General features: G+C 33.7%; 1 protein-coding gene across 1 annotated transcript in view; it reads right to left on the bottom strand.

Annotated features, from left to right (window-relative positions):
• Positions 1-24759, bottom strand: part of ARID2 (AT-rich interaction domain 2) — a 164814-nt gene that overhangs the window by 80256 nt on the left and 59799 nt on the right. Inside the window, exon 4 of the mRNA XM_032347964.1 lies at positions 963-1096. Within this exon, the coding sequence (XP_032203855.1) occupies positions 963-1096 (134 nt within the window). The remainder of the gene's footprint in view (positions 1-962; positions 1097-24759) is intronic.

Raw genomic sequence — 24759 nt, 5'->3', positions numbered from 1 at the left:
GACAGATTATCTATAAGAGACTGGGACTACCACCAATAAAGAATAATAAATATCTAAAAAATTGTAAATTTTATCAAGAAAATACCCTTAAAAAAGACGTATCTCCTTTTTTAGGCCAAATGTTGGTGACTGAAGAAAAGAGATGCTTGTCTCTTCAGAGTTCCCTTCCTAGTCAACACAGTCCCAACACTCAAAGCTACTAAGCAGAGGAACCCCTATGGACTCTGCCTCAACAACCTTTTTATTAAACTCTCAACCTAATCATTTTCAATTTGAGTCCTGCTCTTTTTAGCTGCAGATTCCTCTGTAACTATTATAAGAATGACTTAAATGAAAAAGAAAAATCTTATCTGTGGTACCTTAGGAAAAAATACTCAAATAGAAACATTTCCGTGGAATTCTGATGCTGGAAGTTCCAGTAATTGTAGAAAATCCAGAAGATGCTAAGTAGTCTTGACCTCCCTAGCTCTATACAACCTCTCTCTTCTCATTTTAGTGACTACTCAAATTCAACCAACCATTAGTTAAAAAAATAAGGAAAAAACTTCACTTGAAAATATAGATATTTGGGGGCGCCTGGGTGGCTCAGTGGGTTAGGCCACTGCCTTCGGCTCAGGTCATGATCTCAGGGTCCTGGGATCGAGCCCCGCATCGGGCTCTCTGCTCAGCAGGGAGCCTGCTTCCCTCTCTCTCTCTCTCTCTCTGCCTGCCTCTGCCTACTTGTGATCTCTCTCTGTCAAATAAATAAATAAAATCTTAAAAAAAAAAAAAAAAAGAAAATATAGATATTTGTAACTCTGAAAATTCCTACGACTAAAAATCTTATACAGTCTATTCAGAAAGGACACTGATACCAATCAGGTGTTGATCTTTGAAAGTTGCATGTGCAAAGTAAAGAATTAATTCACTGGATGATGTCTATTTTCCTAATTCAAAGGTGGACGATCTCCAGTGATACTTACCTGACACACTGTGTTGCTGGTAATTGTAGGAAGATGGAATTGCACCAATAGGAAGCTGTGGCTTTGGATTGCCTGGTGGTACCTCATCGTCATCCTCCCCAAAATGATGAACTTTCTCGTACTTTTCTAGGTAACTGAAACAGAAAAACAATACAGCTGAGTTTAACAAACAGATTTACATCTTATTTTTTAACTCTTACCACATGTATCTGTTTTCCTTCCCCAGAGCCCCTAAATTTAAAAAAGAGTTAAGATACCACAAGCCTCATATTAGGGAAACAGTCACTTTAACAGTGGTACTGCAGACAAACTCAATGCAATGCTTCTAAGTGTTCTTATATTTTCAGAAAGACCACACCATTACCCAAATATCAAAGACAAACACATGTACATGAGTGGGAGAACATTTGATTTATTGATTAAAAAAATTACATGAAGTCATTTAAAAGCCAAGTGAAAATGAGAAGATTCTCTAACCCTAGGTCCATCCTCAACCCCCAATCTCACTCAAAAGGTTCACATGCATACTGGAATGCTATATTTTCTGTGCCTAATTTTGAGTGATATATTTTATAGATCTAAGTATGTAAGTACATTAGTACTGCTTGTTTTTCTTAACAGCTGCACAATATTTGATCCTATTCATACATCATAATTTAACTAGATCTCTAGTGTATAACTACTTTCAGTTTTGCTTTTTGCTATTACAAATGATGTAACAGCAATAAACTCAATCTGTGCACTTATCTGAATATTTTCTCTGGACAGACATTGGAAATGGTATGCTCATTCTAAATAAACTCCCATCCAAAAGTGATAGCCTAATATATTTTAACTAATTTATAAGATAGTTCCTATATCCCCTACTGTATTACCACTACTGGATATGATTAATCCTCTTCTTAAATTTTTTATTATTTTTTAAAATTTTTATTTATTTCAGAGAGAGAAGGAGAGGGCAAGAGAGTGCATGTATGAGTGGGGAGGAGCAGGTGCAGAGGGAGAAGCAGACTCCCTGCTGAGCAGGAAGCCTGAGGTGGGCTTGATCCCACGACTGAAGCCCAAGGCAGACGCTTAAGCAACTGAGCCACCCAGGTGCCCCTAATGCTCTCTCTTTTCTTTTTAAGTATTTATTTATTTGAGAGAGAGAGAGAGAGAGAGAAGGAGTGTTAGTTTCAGGGAGGGACAGAGGAAGAGACTCTACAAGCCGACCCCTCATTCGGCCCAGACCTCCCCCCAACCCCTCCTGGCAGACTGGCTGGATTCCACCACCCATGAGGACATGACCTGAGCCAAAACCAAGAGCTGCGACAGTCAAATAACTGAGCCACGCAGGTGCCCGGATTAATCCTCATGACATCAATTACAATGAAGTTTCCAAATTCTCAATCTATCATCAACTACTAGTTTAAAATAAGATTCCCAGGTAAACTTTAAAATAGTGAAATAACTGTCAAGTACAACACTGTAGCTAACAAACTTGTTACTGTACTTCACAAATCAGAAGTTGAACTGATTAATACAATGATTTATATTTGCTACAGAAAAGTTCTAGATGTGATTATTTTACAGATCAACCCTTTTACCAGTCCTGATCCAAGCAGGTACTAAGTCCATTAGTTGCTATTTTCAAAGTCCTATAGCTATCCACCCCTTTGCTTTTTAGTTATAGACAGCTGAGATGAGAAAGGGAGGTTATCAATGAAGAAATACAATGATTTTGGAAGTATTATTTTGAGTACCAAATCTTAACTTTCAAGGTGGGATAAATGCAAACTACAATTTTACAAATATAAAAACTAATGACATTGAAAATCATTACCATTCCTTATTTTCCCTTTTCAGGCTTTACAAGGCACAATAATTCACATCTTTGAGCCTGGAAAGGAACTGAACTGTCCCTTTCCACTCCTTCTAAGTTCTCCAAATAAACTCAGTTTGAGCAAGGAACTCTTTCCTAGGTGGCAGTTTGATAGCTAATGAATCCAACACTTTTCTTTAGTGTTGGAGATACAGCATACTAAAGCAGACACATATGTGCAGATACACCCTTGAGCACTGAGGAGAGAATATATATTTCATCTTGATCCTGGGGATGTCACCCAGCAGAGAGATTTATAGTCTAAAAACATAAAACAAAAGGATGATTAAAAAAGAACCCATCTCTCTCCAGGATAGACTGACAATGGACTTAAATAGGTAAAGAAATCAGGTCTATTCTTTTTGGGTTTCTAATGCAGATATCATAAAAAGAAGTGTATATATAAATATAGACACAAACAGCTGCTCATAAATTATGTGACATATTTTCTGCAAATGAGGGATTATCTACATCACTCAGGAAATAGTATTGACAGAGGTATTTAGAGAGTACAGTCTTTTGGAATTGGAATGGTAAAAAACTACAGATAAATAATCTTTATTAAATAATTTTTATCAAAATAGAATCAAAACAACAACGAAGATAAATAATTTTAAAATAAAAATCTTTAATTATAATATTTTTAAGGTTCTTTCTATAAATTTGTTAGTCATAACTGAGCATAGCAGATTTAAAATTTATGTTTTTTATTACAGCTGGGAAAGAAAACAATATTATTAGTAAAGAAGGACCATAGATATGATTTTTCCTTCCCAAATACCCAAAATGCAGTCCAAGTAATACAAAGCTTGATAACAACACAAGCACTACATACTCATAATAAACAGTGTACTATACACATGTAACCCTTTATAATTCAATTTTTCTTAAAATATTAAAAAATGACCTCTGGTTCCTTAACATGTTCTACTCCTATTCCTCTAAACAGGTTCTTAATTTCATTCCCCTAAAATCTGTGGTGTAGGCAAATTATTATGATTTAAAAAATTTTTATGTTCCTGGCTTGATTTGTTCTGTCATGATTAAATATTTCCAACCGAGACCCAACATTTCTTTGTTCAACTAAGGTTTTGGCACCCAGTTTTGATCTCTTGTCTCTCTCAATAAACAAGTACAAAGTATTTGGCTTTTCAAGGAGTTATATACTTCTAAAAACTAAAAAGTAGTAACAGATAAGAGCAGCTAAAATACAGAGTTACATTTCAAAGTCTAAGTTTTCCAATATAATTCTCCATCATCACCTTGAGCTTATACACTGAGAGATATTCTGTGTTCACTCATTAAATTATAAATGCTAGACTATATTTCACTCTCTCTCTTGTCAAAGTCAATGGCATCACATTGAATAGTTACTATATTGATCAAGCAAGTATTTATTGAGCTCTTACAGTAATCTGCCTTGTACATTACATATTTAACTCAAGACTGGTAAAATACTGGAATCCAGACAGGAACAGATTCAGGTGGGATGAGTTTTATCTTCTTTTTCTTCAACTTGGCCTTAACTTAATTTACAGTAGATTCTCTATCACAGGTTACAGACTTAGAAGAAGGCAAATGTGAAAAGTTGGCATATAATATAGAAATTATTTTAAATGGTACGGTTTAATTAAAAACCTTAATAAATGTGACTGATAGAAATATAATACAGAGGGATGGATTAAGAGTTCATTTAAAAATAGCATCAAGGGCGCCTGGGTGGCTCAGTGGGTTAAGCCGCTGCCTTCGGCTCAGGTCATGATCTCAGGATCCTGGGATCAAGTCCCACATCGGGCTCTCTGCTCAGCAGGGAGCCTGCTTCCTCCTCTCTCTCTCTCTCTGCCTGCCTCTCTGCCTACTTGTGATCTCTCTCTGTCAAATAAATAAATAAAATCTTTAGAAAAAAAATAGCATCAAATAATATGGGCAGTATTATTATGAATATGGGAAAATTAAACCTCTTACAATATCTGACAGACCAAGTAAACAAAAAAATTAGGTTGTAGAAAATTTGAGTATAATCACCAATAAGATTGATTTATTAGACATACAATGATTTTCTTTTCAAAACTCCATGGAAATTACAAAACTGATCATATATCAATTCACACAGAACACCATAACAAATTTAAGATTAAATATTATATAGGCACATTCTCTAACCACAGTGTAACTCAAAGAAATTAAACTCTTGGATAATTAAAAATAACTTTCATGATATAAAATTCCAAACCTATAAGCAATTTATCTTCACAATCCTCTCTCAGATTATTTTAAAGTAATTCCCAGATATCAGATAATTTCAACTGTAAATATTCTGGTAGAATTCTTGGAAATTAAAAATGACATTATCAACAAAAATACTCAAGAAAACTCTTGATTATTCTTGGATCAAGGGAAAAAAATCAAATGTATATGATTGGAACACTTCTTTATAACAACTTTTTGAACCGTTTTTAGTTAAAGATGACAGTTCAAGGACCCATATTCATCTCTTCCCTTAAATCTGATTGTAATGACCTATAAAGGATAAAAATAGAGGAATACAGCATTATTTGTAAGTTAAAAACTTATAGAATTTCTGATCCATGAAAAGCAACTTCAAGGATCTACAAGACTAAGTTGCAAAACACTTCTTGAGAGAGTAATGTGATCTAGTGAAGGAGATCCTAGGCCAGAAAACATATACAGAAAAGTTCAATTTGGATTTCCTTCAACCAGCTTTGCGCACTGGCAGTATCGTAGCCAATGAGTTTTATCTGAGGCATGGATTATTCCTAACTGGATTTCCTTTAACCACTAAAGGTTGAATGGAAAATGAAGGTGTGTCTGATAATGGGATCCAGAGAGTGTCAATTATTTGAAAAAAGAACATTCAGAAAGTTGAGTTGAACTCAGTGGTTGTGCAGGGAGGTAAAGTCCTTTATAAATTTCACCTTATAGGGCACATGCGCCCCAATATTTATAGCAGCAATGTCCACAATATCCAAAATATGGAAAGAGCCCAGATGTCCACTGACAGATGAATGGATAAAGAAGATGTGGTATGTATGTACAATGGAATTTTACTCAGCCATCAAAAAGAATGAAATTTTGCCATTTGTGATGATGTGCATGGAACTAGAGAGTATTATGGTTAAGTGAAATAACTCAATCAGAGAAAGACAATTATCATACGATCTCACTGATACATGGAATTTAAGAAACAAAACAGAGGACTGTCGGGGAAGAGAAGGAAAAATAAGATGAAATCAGAGAGGGAGACAAACCATAAGAGACTCTTAATCATAGGGAACAAACTGAGGGTTGCTGGAGGGGGAGGTGGGTGGAGGAATGGGGTATCTGGGTAATGGGCATTAAGAAGGGCACTTGATATAATAAGCACTGGGTGTTAGATGGAACTGATAAATCACCAAATTCTACCTCTGAAACTAATAATACACTATATGTTAATTAAATTGAATTTAAATTAAAAATTTTTCTTTTTTTTTATTTTAAAAGATTTTATTCATTTATTTCACAGACAGAGATCACAAGCAGGCAGTGAGGCAGGCAGAGAGAGAAAGAGGAGGAAGCAGGTTCCCAGCGGAGCAGTGAGCCTGATGCGGGGCTCAATCCCAGGACACTGGGATCATGACCTGAATGAGACAGCTCATCATGACCATGAGCTGAAGGCAGAGGCTTAACCCGCTGAGCTACCCAGGTGTCCCTAAATTAAAAAATTTTAAAACCAAAAATAAATTTCACCTTATAGCTTCTTTGTCAAAATGAACACAAAGACACCAGGAGTGCGGGTTCCTATGAAAAGCACCAGCATGGAAAGACTGTCATCAAGTGTTATCAGGTAACTGGATCTCTATTGATGTGCTCTATAAACACAGCAGGTACAAAAATTGTGGTGGCTTGGAAACGATAAAGGTAATGAAATTTCTCGGCCCAGGATTGTCCTCCCAAAAATGACAATGCAGAAAATCAATGAAGAAGGCAAGCTTCAGAAACTGTTCCACATGGAAAAGAAAAGAACTAATGAAACTGGTAGATAAAAATGAGATATATATGTAAACAGGAGAGCAAACATAAATCAAAAACATAAAAAAACAAAAAACCACATGCAGTGGTCCTGACGGAAAGACCTGAATAAATGGAATGGAAGTGATAATCATTTTCATAATAAAAGAATTTCTTTAACTAGAATATGTAATGTGTATATCAAAGAGCTCTCTGGAGCTGGGGTGTCAGGGTACACGGGTCACCAGGCAAAAATTACTGAAAAGGGAAAAACAATCAGATATAATCTGATAAAAGATTTAAGCTTCAAAGATAAAGATTCTAAAGTTTTCAGAACCATTGCCACTCCCCAAAAGTTATACAGAACAGTTGGACTAGACTTTGACTTCTCTTCAAAATTAATAGCTAGAAGATAATGAGAAATATTAGAATTTTGAGGAGGAAACTTATTTCACAAGAAATCCCTACCTAACCATGTTGCTCAATTAAGACAAAAGAAATTCATTTTTTGACATGTAAAGACTCAGAATAAAGCAAAATAGCCCTCTAGGGAAAAAAATACCACTCAAATAAGTACAACTCACCCATGAACAACACAGGGGTTAGGGATACTAACGTCCACACATTCAAAAATCTGCATATTAACTTCTGAATTCCCAAAAACTTACTTACTAATAGCCTGTTGACCCAAAGCCTCACCCATAACATAAACAGTAAACTGACAGATTTTATATACACGTTATATATTGTATTCTTACAATACCATAAGCTAGAGAAAATATGCTATTAAGAAAATCATAAGAGAAAATACATTTATAGTAGTGTACTGTACAAAAGATCCACATACAAGTGAACCTGTGAAGCTCAAATCATGTTGTGCAAGGGTTGACTATAATCTAATGGATAGAAGAATCAAAATTAAGAAATGGTTAAATAGCAATACAGGTGACTGACAACATGTACAGAAACTAAGACATTAAACTCAATCATAACTATTACATTACAAAAAAGAATATAAATGCCATTGGTTACAAAAGGAGAACATAAAAAATGTAAAACATTAAAATAATTTGAAAAACAGTTTCCTGATAAGAAGTTTAAAAACTTTAAAAGATAAAGAAGTAGTAGAAAGAAAGAGAAAGAACTTTAGGAGAGAAAGAAGTAGAAGGTAGGAAGAATTAAAACTGTATTCTGATGCTTATACTGAAAGACTGAACAAAATGGGTTAATTTTTACTGTTAAAATGAAGGACAATATGTTCTTAGCTGTGTTTCCCATTTTTCTAAGTGTTTAACAGCATAATTAAAATCAGACTAATTACTTTCCAAACCACTATAAGGAAATAAAAGTATTACTGTATATAATATACAGAGAAAAGGAGAAAAAAAATCACCTTATAATGCAGCCAATTGCATTCTTAAGCATATAGCCCAGTAAAAACTGGAAACAACCCAAATATTCATTAACAATAATATAAATACACACACCATGGCATGTTCATGCAATGAAATATTATATAGCAGTGAAAATTAGAAACTAACATGGAGTGATTCAAATGGCCATCAACAACAAATTGTTAAAAAAAATAATTTCCAAAGATTACATTATGATTCCACTTATATAAAAATCATAAACAAGGAAAAAATTTACATATATTATTTAGAAATAGATAAGTGAGTGCTAAAACCACAAAGAAAAGCCATATAACAATTAGCACTTAGAAAATAAGTTAGGATTTATCCTTTGAAAGAGAAATGCAATAAAGAAAGAAACACAAGCAGTTTCAAAGGTATTAGTAGTTTTGTTGTTGTTATTGTTGTTTGGGTGTAGATAAGCCTGCATATATTAAGTTTTTTCGTATTTATTTTATATTTATTTCATAATTAAAAAAAAAAATTAAACACTGGAAAAAAAAGTATTGTTATTTCAAACTTTCAAATAAAACAAGTATTTTCATTGCCATATAAAATGTTTCCAATTACAGAAAATGATTAGAAGCCCCTTGAAAACTGTAATCTAGCAAAATCTGAGAAACTTTATAAAAACTACAGGTAAAAAAAAAAGACTACATTTATAAATGGTACATAAAGACTAAGCAAAAGAGCAAGATAAGATTTTGTTACAGAAATCCAGTAATAGTTCAATATTAAAAATTTTATAACACCAAACTCACAGATCAAGAAAAAATATTATCTAAACAAAGGATGCCAAAGCTTATTTAATAAAATTAAGCACCAATGCTTCATAGAATTAATGAAGAATTCTAGAATACTGCTGTTTTTGGATATGTCCTATGGCCTCTCTGGTTGTACCATATACAACAAAGAATTCCCTATCTACCTCCTTGCTCAATACAGTCTTTCTCAGAATATTATACCTCAGCTTGATCCAGGGTACTTGCTTCTGTAGAAGAGTACCCTTCAAAATGGGCCACACAAACAAAATATTCCAATAGGGAAAGATATTTAATTTATGGATCCACACTACCTCCTTCCTTCCTCACTGACAGTCCATATGTTACTCATCTGATATTAACCAATGTAGAGGAGCTAAGAGTGGAATTCCTATTAATTTATTAGCCTTTGACCACTGGAGCCTTAATCATTAGGTACTAATAATATCTATGTATGTCAAGGTTTAGGGAATTTAAAGACAATATTATCTAATTTTAACTAACTATTTCTCACAAGAGATTAAATAGATTTCTTCAAAGAAGCTACAATTTGAATAATGCAGCAAAATAAAACAAGAAAAAAGCAAAGCTGATACTTCCATTATAAAACAATGGCAATGTCATCAGACAGATATAAAAGAAGTAGGCGAAAAAATTTCTAAATTATCAAAAAATAAAATACCTTAATGTGGATTAACATTGATTATGAACGTTGTCCTAGGTTAATGTTGTACTTTTTATGTTACTGATGATTTCCAAGATGTTTAAAACTTCAAAATTTGAAGACAAGCTTCTATATTTTTCTAAGTAATATTTTTCAAGTCATTGAAAAACCAAATCCTTTTTAACACTTTTTAAAATCTAACCAAAACTTTTTAAAATTAAAAAATAAATATTATTTCAAGCAAGTGTACTGATAAATATTTAAAAGAGCCCTCCAATGGCCAAATCCACTATCACTGGGGAAACATATCTTCATTTTCTCATGATAAAAAAGGCTAAATTAATACATGGAAAATATGTCAACAAAACAAATACTGTTGGGAAATGGTAAGAAAACACTACTAAGGAGTTGAAAAAACAAGGATTAGAGCAAATTATATTGCGTGGGAGGTTTTCTATATAGCTGAATTCAAGTACAGATGTTTCTAACATATCTGAGCTTATAAGTATTTCCTAGATTCTCTTTCAAAAATGAAATTCGCAAAGAACTACTTTTTGGTGAGTCATTAAAGGAAAGCTGTACCAGAGAGGATATATTCTCAAAAGCAAATGATTTTAGAAAAAAAGAATTTCAGGAAAACATGTTAATTCTACTTAAAACCAAAATGAAGAAGCAGCTGCTTTAACTGGGAAAGGGAAGTAGAAGCAGGGGGAAGGGAGCTAAGGAAGATGAGAGAGAAAGCAGGCAGAAGGAAGGGAAAAAAGGAAGATTAAAAGACCTGTAAAAAGCATTTATTGCATCATTTATAGGCAGGATAATGCAGCAAAGAAGCTGGAAGTCAGAAGTGCCAAAAATGCTTCAGGATGATGTCAATGGGGTCAATTATATAAAAACAAGGTCTTTGAAACACAGAAAAATCTTCAAACATATTTCATAATGAGATGTGAAGTGATAAGAAAAATATTTTGAACCAGAGAGGTCAAATGGATATCTTAGTCAAGAGTAATTAAAAATGCTGCCAATCTTGAGAGTTATACACTTCACTTTTTAAAAAGTCCCAAATTTGCTGATTTTCTCATGACAGCATTAGGTGATGAGCAGATACCTTACCTAACAGCTAATTTAAAAACAAAACAAAACAAAACAAAGACACCTTATCAACCCTTTAAAGGAAAAACAAACAAACAAACAATAGAAAGTAATTATTTATTTTTTAAAGATTTTATTTATTTATTTGTCAGAGAGAGAGAGAGCTCGAGAGCAAGCACAGGCAGACAGAGTGGCAGGCAGAGTCAGAGGGAGAAGCAGGCTCCCTGCAGAGCAAGGAGCCCAATGTGGGACTCAATCCCAGGACGCTGGGATCATGACCTGAGCCGAAGGCAGATGCTCAACCAACTGACCCATCCAGGCGTCCCGAAAGTAATTACTTTAAAAAAAAAATCCATTCTATGGAGAGAACATTTTCTTAAAAAAGATGCCTTTTATTTTTTATTTTTCAAGATTTTACTTATTTGAGAGAGTGTGTGTGCATGCAGGGAGAAGGACAGAGGGGAAGAATCTCAAGCAGACTCCCAGCTGAGTGGGGAGCCTGCCATGGGGCTTGGTCCTACAACCCTGAGATCATGACCTGAGCCAACACCAAAAGTTGGATGCTTAACCAACTGAGCTGCCCAGGTGTCCCAAAAGGATGTTTTTTAAAAGCGAATTTCCTTCCATGATATGATCTTGTTGAAAATATTGCGCATGTATCATACATTAAAAACTTCCATATCTACACTGCAGTAGGAAAAGGAATTTTCCAAAACTGTTAAAAAAAAAAAAAAAACTCCACCAAATTCTGTGGGCTTTGAACCCTTTAAGACAACTTTTATATTGATATAATTCTACACTTAACAGTCATAAAAATACTTCAAAGAACTCATGTCCTCAATCCAGATGTACCAATTGTTTATATGTTGTTTAGTTGCTTTATCATATTCTCATTTTCTCATTCTCTCCTCCTCCCTCTGCCCACACATGTACACACCCACAGCGCTGCAACCCTCCCCACCCCCAGAGTTTTTCCTGAACCATTTAAAATTAAGTTACTGTTCCTTATTTTTAACAAGCTTGACATTTTTCAAGAGTAGAAGGTGGTTACTCTGTAGAAAGTCCATCAATTTAGGTTTGTCTGAGGGTTCTTTAATAATGAAATTAGATACAAAGAATGCACCTTTGGCAGGAATACCACAGAAATGAATGCATATCCTAGTGTATATTATAAGGAGGCATATTATGTCCCATTGATCATACTGTTAACTTTGATTACTCTGTAAGACTGGAATTGCTAGGTTAAATCACTAGGAAGTTACTTTTTTCCTTTTGGAAATTAATAAGTAACTTATGGGAGAACACTTTGAAGCTATGTAAATAACCTGTTTCTTACCAAACTTTCACCCACTAGTTTTAGCAACCATTGAGGATTCCTGCCTGAATCGGATTATTACTGTAATGGTGATTTTTCCTTAACTCCATTATTCCTTCCACATTTATTAGCTGGCATTCATTCTACTGTAAGTGAGCTCTTCCCATCCTCTCCCATTTATTCAGTTACTTAAAACATCATGGATTATTTCAAAAATATTATATTCCTATCATTATTTATTCTAATGTTCAAAGTGTTCTAGCTTTGGCCAATGGGAGCCCTTTCAAGCCACCTCCTCTATCTTTTGATGTAGCCCTATCATTTTTTGAGCAGTTTCTTGCTTTGTAGAATAAGATAAAACAGGCTTATCTTGCATTTTCCCTGCTTCTGTACTAGCATCACTCTTTTCTCCAAGGAACACTGCTTCTTTTTAATGAGGAATGGTATTTAGAAACCAATACCTAAAGACTAGCTATGCTCACTGCTTATAGAGGTATCTTTCTTCCAGGCCCTTTTAGTATATTTATTAGTATGTATAAATCCATTTTTGTATCTCTATAAAAGGATAAGATCGTATTATACCTCTACTGTCAATTCAACACCACAGTTTTCCCCTTTCATATTTTTAACTTTCTTCTCTTTTTTTAAGATTTATTTATTTATTTATTTGACAGATAGAGATCACAAGTAGGCAGAGAGGCAGGCAGAGAGAGAGAGAGAGAGAGGAGGAAGCAGGCTCCCTGCCGAGCAGAGAGCCAGATGCGGGGCTCAATCCCAGGACCCTGGGAACATGACCTGAGCCGAAGGCCGAGGCTTTAACCCACTGAGCCACCCAGGAGCCCCTATGTATTCATTTTCTTTGTTATTTTGTTTTTACATTGCTTTTCACATTTAGGAAGGTCTGTGTTTTTGTTCTATTGGTTACCTATGTACTTATACATTTATAATGCATTAATCTCATTTTCTTATTATCACGCAGTATACGTCAACTTTCAATAGTATCTTCTCAATCCCAGCTACTGCTTTACAACAATCAATAAGCTTTTCCTACTTTCCTCTTTACCTCTTCCTTTTTTTTTTTTTTACATTTTTTTCTTTTCTTTTTTTGTTTTTTAAGATTTTATTTGACAGAGATCACAAGTAGGCAGAGAGGCACGCAGAGAGAGAGAGAGAAGGGAAGCAGGCTCCCCGCTGAGGAGAAAGCCCGATGTGAGGCTTGATCCCAGGACCCTGGGATCATGACCTGAGCCAAAGGCAGAGGCTTTAACCCACTGAGCCACCCAGGCGCCCCTACCTCTTCCTTTAGAGTTGGCATTATTTATCCTTTGTAAGAATATGTAAGATTTATATATTATTCTTTCACCTTTGTTGTCACCTACGTTTTAATCTTAGATCTACAATTATAATATATTTAATAATAACCATGGATTCTTCTGCAATGTTTTCCTACTCAACTCTAAGTTGGATAAAGCCCATCCACTAGTGGATTCCTCAAGAAATATTCAAGTGTGTACTACCCTATTGAGTTATACATGTTTAAAATATTTTTTTATTCTTGATGTTTAAAAAACAGCTTGGCTTTTTTTTTGTTTGTTTCCACAAAAATATATTTAATAAACCTGTTATAAAAAAAATCAAACATTTTCAACATTTTATCAATTCAAACTCACTGTAAGTAACTGGGACTTCTTTGTATTTTGGAGATTACCTCAACTAAAAATACATTACACATTTACAACACTTCGAAATATAATTGAAGAGCTACCTCAACTAATGTTAAATTTCATGTTAACTCTAGAGACTTACAGGTTAAGATTCCCATAAATTTGTCTGCAATCAAATGTAATGTACTAGTTATGAATGTCTTAATAGCTATTAAAAAGAAAAAATATTTGGAAGGAAATGGTTGGTTTTAAAGTTCTGTGACAAACTCTTAGAAGATAAAAAATATGTAAAACCAATTTAATGACCAAGATTTATTTATTTATTTTTCTTCCTTCCTTCTTATTTTTTCTTTCACCTAGATTTCTTAATGAATCCCTGATAGTCATTTCTGGCAGCTCAACCCATTCTGTTGGGATGGTAGTGTGCTATATGCTGTCAGGAACCCTCTACTCTTTCATCAGAGCCATACTACTAAATGCTCTAACAGTCCTGGTCAAAAGTAAAGAAATGATAACAAATTTCAGTGCTGTACACACTTTTCCCATGTAAGAACAGCTCAGCTTTACATAAAATTTTTGGTTTACCCGTTTCCTTACTTTCTTGAAAACACTGCTCCATTGGTACTTCACTTTGTATGTTTCTGTTAAGAAGTGTGTGCCAGTTTAATTATCTTGGCCTATTAGTTGTTCTGTTTTGTTTGTTTACCTGAGGGTTCTCAAAGTTTATCTTTAGAGTCTAATACTTTTATAAAATGTGACTCAAAATTGACTATGTACTATAAACTTCCCCAAGTACTCTATGGTCCTTTCAGTGTGTAGATAGATGCAGGTCTTTTATTTCTGGAAAATTTGTTTACATTATAGTTTTAAATACTATTTGTACCCATTGTTTAGTTTTTCTAACTCAATTATACATATATGTTGAATCTCTTTTTGTCTCACATTACCACCACTTTCTCTTTTACCTGTTTTACTTCTTTAATTCATTTTCCTTTTCATGATTATTTTTGTGACTTTCTTCAATACCCTTTATTAAATTTCCAGTTGAGTTCATTCTCTTTTGGGCATCTTGGAATTTAGAATTCATTTCTAAGATGATTTTTTTTCTTTTTCTTCCACCTCTTTCTTGGGTTCAACCAACTCTCCTCTTATTTCTTCCTAGGTGTTTTTGTTTTCTCAACCATTTACAAATATAAAAAGCAGGGGCACCTGGGTGGCTCAGTGGGTTAAAGCCTCTGCCTTCGGCTCAGGTCATGATCTCAGGGTCCTCGAATCGAGCCCCAAATGGGGCTCTCTGCTCAGCAGGGAGCCTGCTTCCTCCTATCTCTCTGCCTGCCTCTCTGCCTACTTGTGATCTCTGTCAAATAAACAAATAAAATCTTGGGGGAAAAAACAGACTTTTGAATCAATATAGACAAACTATTAAACTGAAAAAAATTGGAGTTTACTGCTCTCATTAAAATAGTATCCAATCATTTATTAAACAAGTATTTATTAAGCATTTACTACATGCTAGGCACTGCTCTGGATGTCTAGAAAACTAAGTAAATAAAGCAGACAAATAACCTTATCTAAATGAGACTAACATTCTTATAGGGGAGGCAAATAAACAATAAAATTAATAAGTATGCTTTTAAAAAAACACCGAGGCTTTTTATATGTTAATAAATAAAAATTTAAATATATTTTTTCACTTTTATCATATTAAAAATTTACTTTTATTTCTATCTAACTACACTTAGGTTATATATTGGGCAGTATGCCCCCAACTTTCCATTTTTAGGAATATAATCATAGCCTGAAGAACACAGATGTCTAGAGAATATCACCAAGAGATCCTGAACTTATCGTTAGAAGGAATAACTTAGGAAACATTGGGTTGTCTCCCCTTGGGAGAGTGGATAATAAGTACATTTACAGACACAAGAGAAATCATTCCAATTTATTAGATTTTTATTGTTTGAATAAAGTGTATGTGTAAGAAAAGGGACTATATTTAGATAATAAGCAGCCAAAAATGAGGACTGCAGGAAATGTTTGTTTGCTGATACTCAACATTTAAGAACGCTACTAATGGGGAATCCCCCAAAGTGATAAGCAGCAGAGTATAGGCCTCACTGAACTTGCTAAAAAGGGTGAAAAAAAGGTTTCTCTCTACTTCATGTCACCTACAACATGGACAAACAAATCAGTTTTGTCCAAAGTGAACTCTGAATTTTTAGGGGATAACAAAAAATGGGTTATTTAAGATAGAAGCAGTAGGAGTTGAGAGATTTACTCTTCCTGACTTCCTAGAAATTCCTTATCTTCAGAAATTAGACAGGGCTGATTTATATTGTTTGCAAATAATTATAGTTTATAATCCAATAATTCCACTTCTAGAAATTTATCCTACTCTATATTCTAGAATGTATAGGGGCAAGGAATTGAATACGGATGTACAATATTACTATAGTTTGTGACAACAAAAGACTGAAAAAGAAGCCACATGTTGAAACAACAGGAAACTATTGTTTTTTTTTTTTTTTTTTAGGAAACTATTGTTTTAAATTCTTAAAATGGGCTACTATGTAGCTGTGAAAATGAGTTATACACTATGTAATAAAAAGGATATCAGCTATATACTTGGATATGAACAAAGTATTTCTGGAATAAAATAAAAAGACTGTAAAAGGGGTTACCTTCATAGTGGAAACCTTCTCACCGTTTATGTTATTTGAATTTTCTTTTTTTTTAAAGTGCTCTTGATTACTTCTCAGTGAAAAGGCTAATTACAAACAGCAAATCTATTAAAAGGCACCATATTAAAAAAGGAATGAAGAGATAAATTAATGGAATAGGAGATGAACCGTTCGTTGTCCAATATAAGAAGGTAGCTTTTCAACTAACTGGGGGAGATAACAAATTCACTACTGAAAAACAATTAAAAATTTTGCCTCATACTATACAGACTAAATTAATTTCCAGATGAGTTAAAGATTTAAATGTAAATTTAAAAATTAAAGAAACACATAAGAAAACATAAGTTAATATATGTATAATATTAGAGCAGGGAAGGCACTGTCCAGCATGAGAAGGAGCACCCATAAATTAAAAGTAATGTTTATCTCATGATGATTTTAAAACTTCTAAGAAGGCAAAAAGTACCACAGCAATAAGTGACTGGCAATAATTTGGAAAAATACTTCACATTCATGCAAATATGTACACACACATGCACACTTAGATCTTAAAATATTTCAAGTAATTATAATACTACCAATATTATAATTTTTTAAAATGAGCAAATCCTTTTTTTTATTTATTTGACAGAGAGACACAGCGAGAGAGGGAAAGAAGCAGGGGGGAGTGGGTGAGGGAGAAGCAGGCTTCCCACCGAGCAGAGAGCCTGATGTGGGGCTCGATTCAGAGGCTTACCGACTAAGCCACTCAGGCACCCCGAGTAAATGATTTTTTTTTTAAAAGAAATATTTGACATAAGAAATGCAAATTGAAATGTAAAAGGAGTTTAAAAATTATAGCACCCAATTTTGGCAAAGTTTTGGTTAAGCACAAACTCATACACACTGTGGAAATACATACTGGCACAACCTTTCTGCAGGCGAATTTAGCAATATTCATTAAGAGCATTAAACATATGAGTACCATTTGATCTCAGAAATCTTTCCTCGAGCAAATTACCTTAACTAAACATATTATTCAAAACTGTATTCAAAGATATATTCAAAGTTGTCCACTGCCATTTATAAGAATGAAAGACAATCTATCCAATTGGGCACTGGCACACTAAGTTTTAGGCATAAGAATTCCATGCAGTCAAAAAAGAAAAGAAAAGAAAAGAATTCCATGCAGTCCATAAAATTAGTGTTGCAAAAGAATACTTAATAACATAAAAGAATATTTTAGATGTTATAATAAAAAATGAGAAAATGCAATGGACATTATTTATTTAAAGTATGCATTTCATAAATAAATATATGCAAAGTCTTAAAGCATATACAATAAAATGTTGAGAGTAATTAGGATTAGAAGTAAAAATTTTTATTTAAAAACATTGATTTATTTGTACTTACTAAACTGTCTATAGTAAATATGTCTTGCTTTTATTTTATGACAGAAAAAAGAAAGTGCAGGCACAGAAATTATTCCTTCTAGGTCTAGAGTGAGGAGAAAACAAGATATAGATCATTTGGTAGTGGTGGGAAAAGTAGTTTAAAAAGAAATCATATATACCAGATTTCATTTCTCTAATATATTAGACGGATATCTAAAAAGAGTATAGAAGGCAGTGGTGCAAATTGTGGAATTTAAGCTAAGTAATAAATTACTAAAAGAGCTTTTTTAGAAAAAAAGAACGTTGCCATTTCTTTAGAAGGTACCTAAGTAATAGCAGTGTTATCTGAGAAAGAAACGTTTTAGTCTAAATTGGAAGGAAGAACATTTGGGGAGACAGGAAGTAGATGGGACAGAAAAAGGAACAGAAAGGATATCAAAGGAAAAAGGGGGGTGGGGAATCAAGGAAAGCAAAGAGGAAATGGATGAGAAGAAGGGAAAAGAGAAGAGAGACAATGACTTGGGACGTATGAAAGATGGGAGGGGGGTAAAGGAGTAGAAGGGAAGAAAAGGAAGACCAATGAAGAAAAAAGCAGGACAGAGTGCTCAAAGAAAAAGCTGAGGGTAACAGAGAGTTTATTACAAATGAAATAGGTCACCTAGAGAATGCAGTGCAGTGTTGTGGTGAGCTAGAAAGCAGTGATTGCATGAGAATAGACTTGAGGTAGCTATACAGTGGGTAGATAGTTTCTACCCACTATCCTTTGCAGGATAAGGTTATAGATGGAACTTTGATACTGGTACATGAACCAGGTACAAGATGCAATATATCCCTAAACTAAAATACACCCATTATAAATATCTGGACTTATTCCTAAATCATTACAGAAGATAATATTTACTTTCGTTTTTAAAATAATCTAAGAACACTTCCATGTTTTAAAACCCAATAGAATATAAATACTCCAAGGGAAAAAAGGACAGAAGTAGAATATTCCAAGAAACTAAGTTTTAGACTGAAATGGGAAAAAAGATTGGGACTTGTGGTAATAAGTCCCCTGGAAACTAAAAGAAGAGGGGGTAAATATTGTCATGCTAAATTATTAGTTATCATGTTATATTATGAATATAATTATTCAAGACCAAAATAATATCTAAGTAGGCAGAATATTACGAATTCCTTTTCAGAATCAGTTCCACCATATAACATTTAAATTAATCTCATTACTGAATAACTGCACTTTATTTACTGACCTACGACAGTGAAAACTGACCAACTGAAGAAGAAAAACCTATTATTCTTAGGGGAACCTTGCATGTTTTACCAATTAAGGTACACAGGAAAAATGCACCCAACCATTAGGATAAAGCCATCAGAACAGAGAGTATACCTGGAGCTCTCCCTGGTGCTGCAACTAGTCCTGGCAATCAGACTTGACTTAAAGACTATTTTTAATCACTGAATCCAAGTTTACTATTTGTTTGCTGAACTACCTGTACTCTCATTAGACTTATTTCAGCAACTTGCACCTCAACTGTGCCTCTGTAAGTCTATTCTTCCAAAGTTTATTAGGAAAAGCATAAAACATAGACAAAGAGCCAAGAGTTGTATTCTAGGTCATTTTTGTAAGATGTTTTCTTCGTGTTTCCCAATAATTTAAAAAAAAATAATTAATAACCTGCAAAACTAAAAGCACAGTACTACTAGTAGACCCTTAAAAGTATCCTTGTGTGTGTGTACACATGTGTGTATGCGAGAGAGAAAGTCACTAGATTAATCATAGGCTATATGATCAGCCAAATAGCTCTAGAAACTAATTTTCCTAGAAATAAAAATTACCATTGAGAGCTTACTTCATTTTATTGGTCTACACATTCTCATAAAATCTGTAAATCTTTAGTTGCTTTTCCCCCTTTCTCATCTGTAATTAACAGAGAGCAATTATTCCACTGTCTAAATAGTATACATTTTATTACATTTCTTCCTTTTTAAAAATATTTTATTTATTTAAGAGAGAGTGTGAGAGAGAGCATGAGTGGAGGGGAGAGGAAGAAGTAGACTCCCCACTGAGCAGGGAGCCAGATGCAGGGCTTGTTCCCAGGACTCAGAGATTATGACCTGAGCCAAAGGCATATGCTCAAAAGACTGAGTCACCCAGGCGCCCCATTACATTTGTTTCTTAACAAAAAACAAAAAGCCTCACGTATTAGGAATTCCTCCAAAATCTAAGCACTTAGCACGAATTCCTTTAATTACAGTATAAAAGTCACCAAGAGTAACTGTTTTGAATTTCCAAAATAGTTACCATTTCTTTTTTAGGGAAAAAAATAGACGGTAATTTTTTGCTGCACTTTTTGTGCAACCAAAGTATGATCCACAAACAAGATACTATAATGTAAAACTTAATCTACATGACTTGGGTATTCCAACAGATGCCATGGTTTTACTAAAGTTTACAATGGACAACTTATTGAATTAATAAATTAATAAAATTATTAAGTTTATAATGAAAACAAATATGAATAAATAGATTTAGGAAGGACTGACTGACCTATGGACAATGCAAACAATTCTCTTCAAATTCAATGTTTTAGTTCAAATGATCTATTAGATAATTTAACTTTCCCCTGAATAATTAATACTCATATACTATCTATTAGTTTAGAAATTGTATGTCAAAAAACTTTTGAACAATTTTGTCATAAGCCATGTTTCATTTTTTAAATCATCTAATCCTGTTATAGGAAGAAAAAATGATATAATTTTTGACAGAAAGAGTTCTTGTCTGAAAGCACAGCTTGTAAACAAGTCAAAGGGAAATTACATCTGCTAGATAATTCTGCCCACCTCTCCTATCCCAATACGATCTCCTCTGTGGCTTAAGGGACTTTTGCAGAACACATAGCAGTTCTATTAAGCAGTCTGAAAATTACTGGCACATTTTAAATTGATTATTGACATATATTATTATATAATGAATCAGAACAAATAGAATCAAAGGTGAATATGCATGTAGTGCTGAAAAGCAATAAACATATCCAAATTCTTAACCTTTCTAAATCTAAGAATTAAAATTCTGTTAGGCAGTAAAAAGCTACTGTAAGAAAGTTGCTGATCTAACTCAGTAATTCTTAATTCAGGGTGATACCATGCCAGAGACAGTCTGGAAAAGTGTGGGGCCATTTATGTTTGTCACAATGACCATGTGAACATTATTGTTAAAATTAGGAGGCAGGAGCCAGGAATGCTATATGTACTACTACAAGGCACAAAGATTTGTACCATCCCAAATGCCAACAGTGTTTCCACTGAAAAATACTGATCCAATTCCACTATAAAAGTAAACATTAAGAATTTCTAATGAATTGGGAAATTCCCAATGAACATCTGAGTTATGAACATTCTTCCTTAACAAGGGAAATGGGGACTCAAGAGTCTAGAGGCCCTGCCTCCAATGGAAATAAAAGTCCTAGCATAACAGAATTATACCATCTAGAAAATGACTATACATTCCTTTATGAAAAGTTTAATAAGATGCTGCTTCCTAGAAGTATCTCTTTCCCAATCCATCCAAAAAAGCAAAGCAAGGTAAAGCAAAGCGTGGAAGGAAGGAAGGGAGGAAGGCTTGGGGCAAGGTTGGTGGGTAGAGGAGCGGAAGGAAGAAAAAGGAAAGAAACACAACATAAAGGAATGAGGGGAGGAAGAGATGTGTATGCTAGCAACTGCAGAAAGGACTTAAAATACTTTTTTCCATTAGGAAGAATGTTACTTGAAGCTAAAATTTTGCCACAGCTAGTTAATAAGTAAGCATTGGAGGCCAGCCTAGGAATTAATGACGTTTCTATCAGAAGCTTCACACTTATTTCCAAGCAACTGACTGCAAGTAAAGTTACCAAATAAGACTCATTTATAAACTGACTGCTTTTTACAGTGGTAAAGAATAATTGTGTCTTTAACTTTGAAATAATCATTAGGTTTTTATATGTATAATTCTCAGAGTTTGAAGGACAAATATTTACCATATGTTATTCTAAATATGTCTATGTTATTCAAATGAGGATGTACTTTCATCTTTTAAAAACAGACTACATTTTGAATAGATAGAAAAATAGCATCAACTACTGATTACTTTGCCTCAAAGTAGTAAAAAATAACTAAATCCAAACATATCCTTGTAAGTAGTTATGAACTATGAAAAACATTTATTGGAGAACTGTTAAATCATTAGAAAGACTATGCTGAAAAACTGAGTACATACTGTCATACAGTCATATTAGTAATTCAATTCAGAATTTCTCAAAATCAGAGTAGGGTTTGAAAAAATAAACCACTAAAATGAACATACGCTAAACTTTTAAAAAATTTATTTACTTGAGAAAGAGAGATCAGAGCAAGTGAGAGAGAACACGAGTGGAGGGGCGAAGGGCCTGAGAGAGAGAGGGAGACCACAAACTCACCTCTGAGCAGGGAGCCTGATGTGGGCTCGATTCCAAGACCCTGGGCTCATGACCTGAGCCGAAGGCAGACGCTTAACGGACTGAGCCACCCAGGTGCCCTCATGTGCAACTTTTTACTATTATTATTTTATACATTAGACTTCTTTCAAATAAGATAATGAAAGGATATATTAAGCTGGAAATTACAGATTATTATTTAACCAGAAAATGCTATTTAACTGAAGTGTCAATGAAATCACTTGAGGGTGGGATTTTTGTTTCTTTGTTTTAAGAAATATAAGATCTGAAATGGGTATTTTACCTCCAGAAATGATTAACACAGGCCATTTAAGACCCATGCTCCTACAGAGAACCAGAAAGTCTGAAAAATATGAATATTTCCTGAAAGTTGCCCAATGGCATCAATGAATGAGAAAGCAGTAAAGATATTGGGCCAAGATCTAGATTCCTAATTCCTGTCATAAGCAAATACCAAAAAATTCCAGAGAAAATATAATTTCAGGTCTTGAATTATGTCTATAATTGGTTTTCAAGTACAATCCAGCATACAATCAAAAGACAAGAAGAAAAATCAGGAGGCAACAGACATAAGAACCAATCAAAACAAAAGTCAGTAAAAATACAGTCAAATGAGTTTCATAGATTGGGACTATTCAAACGAAAAACCCATGCTTGCTTATCACATATAAGAATACTGAAAACCAAAGACAAAAGGAATTTTTAAAGGCAGTCAGAAGAAAAATAAAACAAATTTATTCGGAGGAAGATAAATACATTCAAGTACTCACTAGAAACAACAGAAAACAAAAGCAATGAAATTACATTTTCACTGTCCTCTAAGAAAATAAATACAAATTTAACATTCAACATCCAGAGAATAAATCACTCGAAAATCAAAACATTACCGGATAATCTCTTTTGCAATGTCTGTCTTATTCATTGCTCCAAAACAAGTATGGTGGTTGGCACATGGTAGTATATAAAGTTAACTCATCTAAATTTAATTCTTCTAGTCAGTAATTTCTCCTGCCTGTATTATTTCCACCAACGTTTATATCCTATTGATACTCTGTAGTAACAATGGGGAAGAGAAGTAATATTCTGAGCACACAGAAGGTATTCAATAAATGGTGAATACAGAAATTAGGTTTTGAATTTATTTTCTATATTTGGAAAATCTCCATTTCTCTAGGTTTTCCTCATATGGTCTGTTATATAAATTGGATACTTTTAGATCCATTCCAAACTCCCTTCATAGCATTTAAGTTCTCCCCAATTGAGATACTATACCAACCCTGGGGTATCTAAATTTGACCTATCCACAAACAAGAGATAAAACTACTAAGAAATTCTGGTATTTTTATAGTCCATTGAATATAAGTCCTACATAGAAAACCATAAATGCTTCTACAGACAGAATATTTTCAGACAATATAATCTGCTGCCTAAGAATAAATATATAATTAGAAACAAAGTATTGAATTTCTTGTTTTATACTTCATTTGAGGTTGACCAGGTAATAATGATCCATTCCTAATTAAGTCAAACATACTGATTATGTAATATTATTATAATAGTTCACATTTTCTACTATATTTTGAGCTTTGTCTATTAATATCTTTATGCTTTTAAAATCAAGACACAAAATGATAAAACAACAAAATATTAGCTATAGAAACATGTTAACAAAGTTCTTCTACAACCCAGTTACAGGCATAATTCTTTTTTCTTTCTTAAGATCACCCAGCTAGTGATATAGTGGCTAGTAAATGTGCCTAGTACAAATGACCAGCAGAAAAATAAGATATTTCTCAATTTGACGTTAGCATTTCTTTCCTACCTCTCCAGCTCTAATCTCCCTTTTAACAAAGAATAAATACCTAGGAAATGGGCTCACTGTAGCCTTTTCAATCTACTGATTTTTAAAGTGCTCTTGTTTTCCTGGTAGCTATTACTATTTAATATGACAAAGTATTGTTTACATTTTAAATACAGTTATTTAAGTAATAAGGGATCTAACTTAAAGAAAAATATTAAGGAAATAAAAGTAGAGGTGACAGAATAAAGCAGACGCTTAATCTTCCACAGTAACAAAATCCTCCAATTTTCACTGGGCCCATGTCATCAGAATAAAGAATACACTTCACAGTTTCCTTGTTCTAGGTATTGCCATGTGTCTAATTCTGGACAATTTAAGATCTAAATAAAGTTACCTAGGCAGCTTCCAGGAACCTTCCTTAAAAACAGTTGGCATTCACCCTCTCAGCCCTCTTCTTTTTCATTCCTTTCTCCTTCTTGCTGGCTAGAACACAGATGATAACTGAAACTAAAGAAGCCATCTAGGTTTGTAAGGTAACCTTGGCAATGTAGGCTATGCATGGCAGAGTAATGAGATAAAAGCAACTTGGATTCCTGAGTACTTTGTTTTAACAGAGCTATTATATAGCCCTTTTGCACCTACTTCCAGACTTTTGTAGATTATGGCAAAATAGACTTCCATTCAAGTTGGAAA

The sequence above is a fragment of the Mustela erminea genome, chromosome 6 (assembly GCF_009829155.1).
Source record: "Mustela erminea isolate mMusErm1 chromosome 6, mMusErm1.Pri, whole genome shotgun sequence".
Classification (NCBI taxonomy): Eukaryota; Metazoa; Chordata; class Mammalia; order Carnivora; family Mustelidae; genus Mustela; species Mustela erminea.
This window is presented reverse-complemented; position numbering and strand designations above follow the sequence as displayed.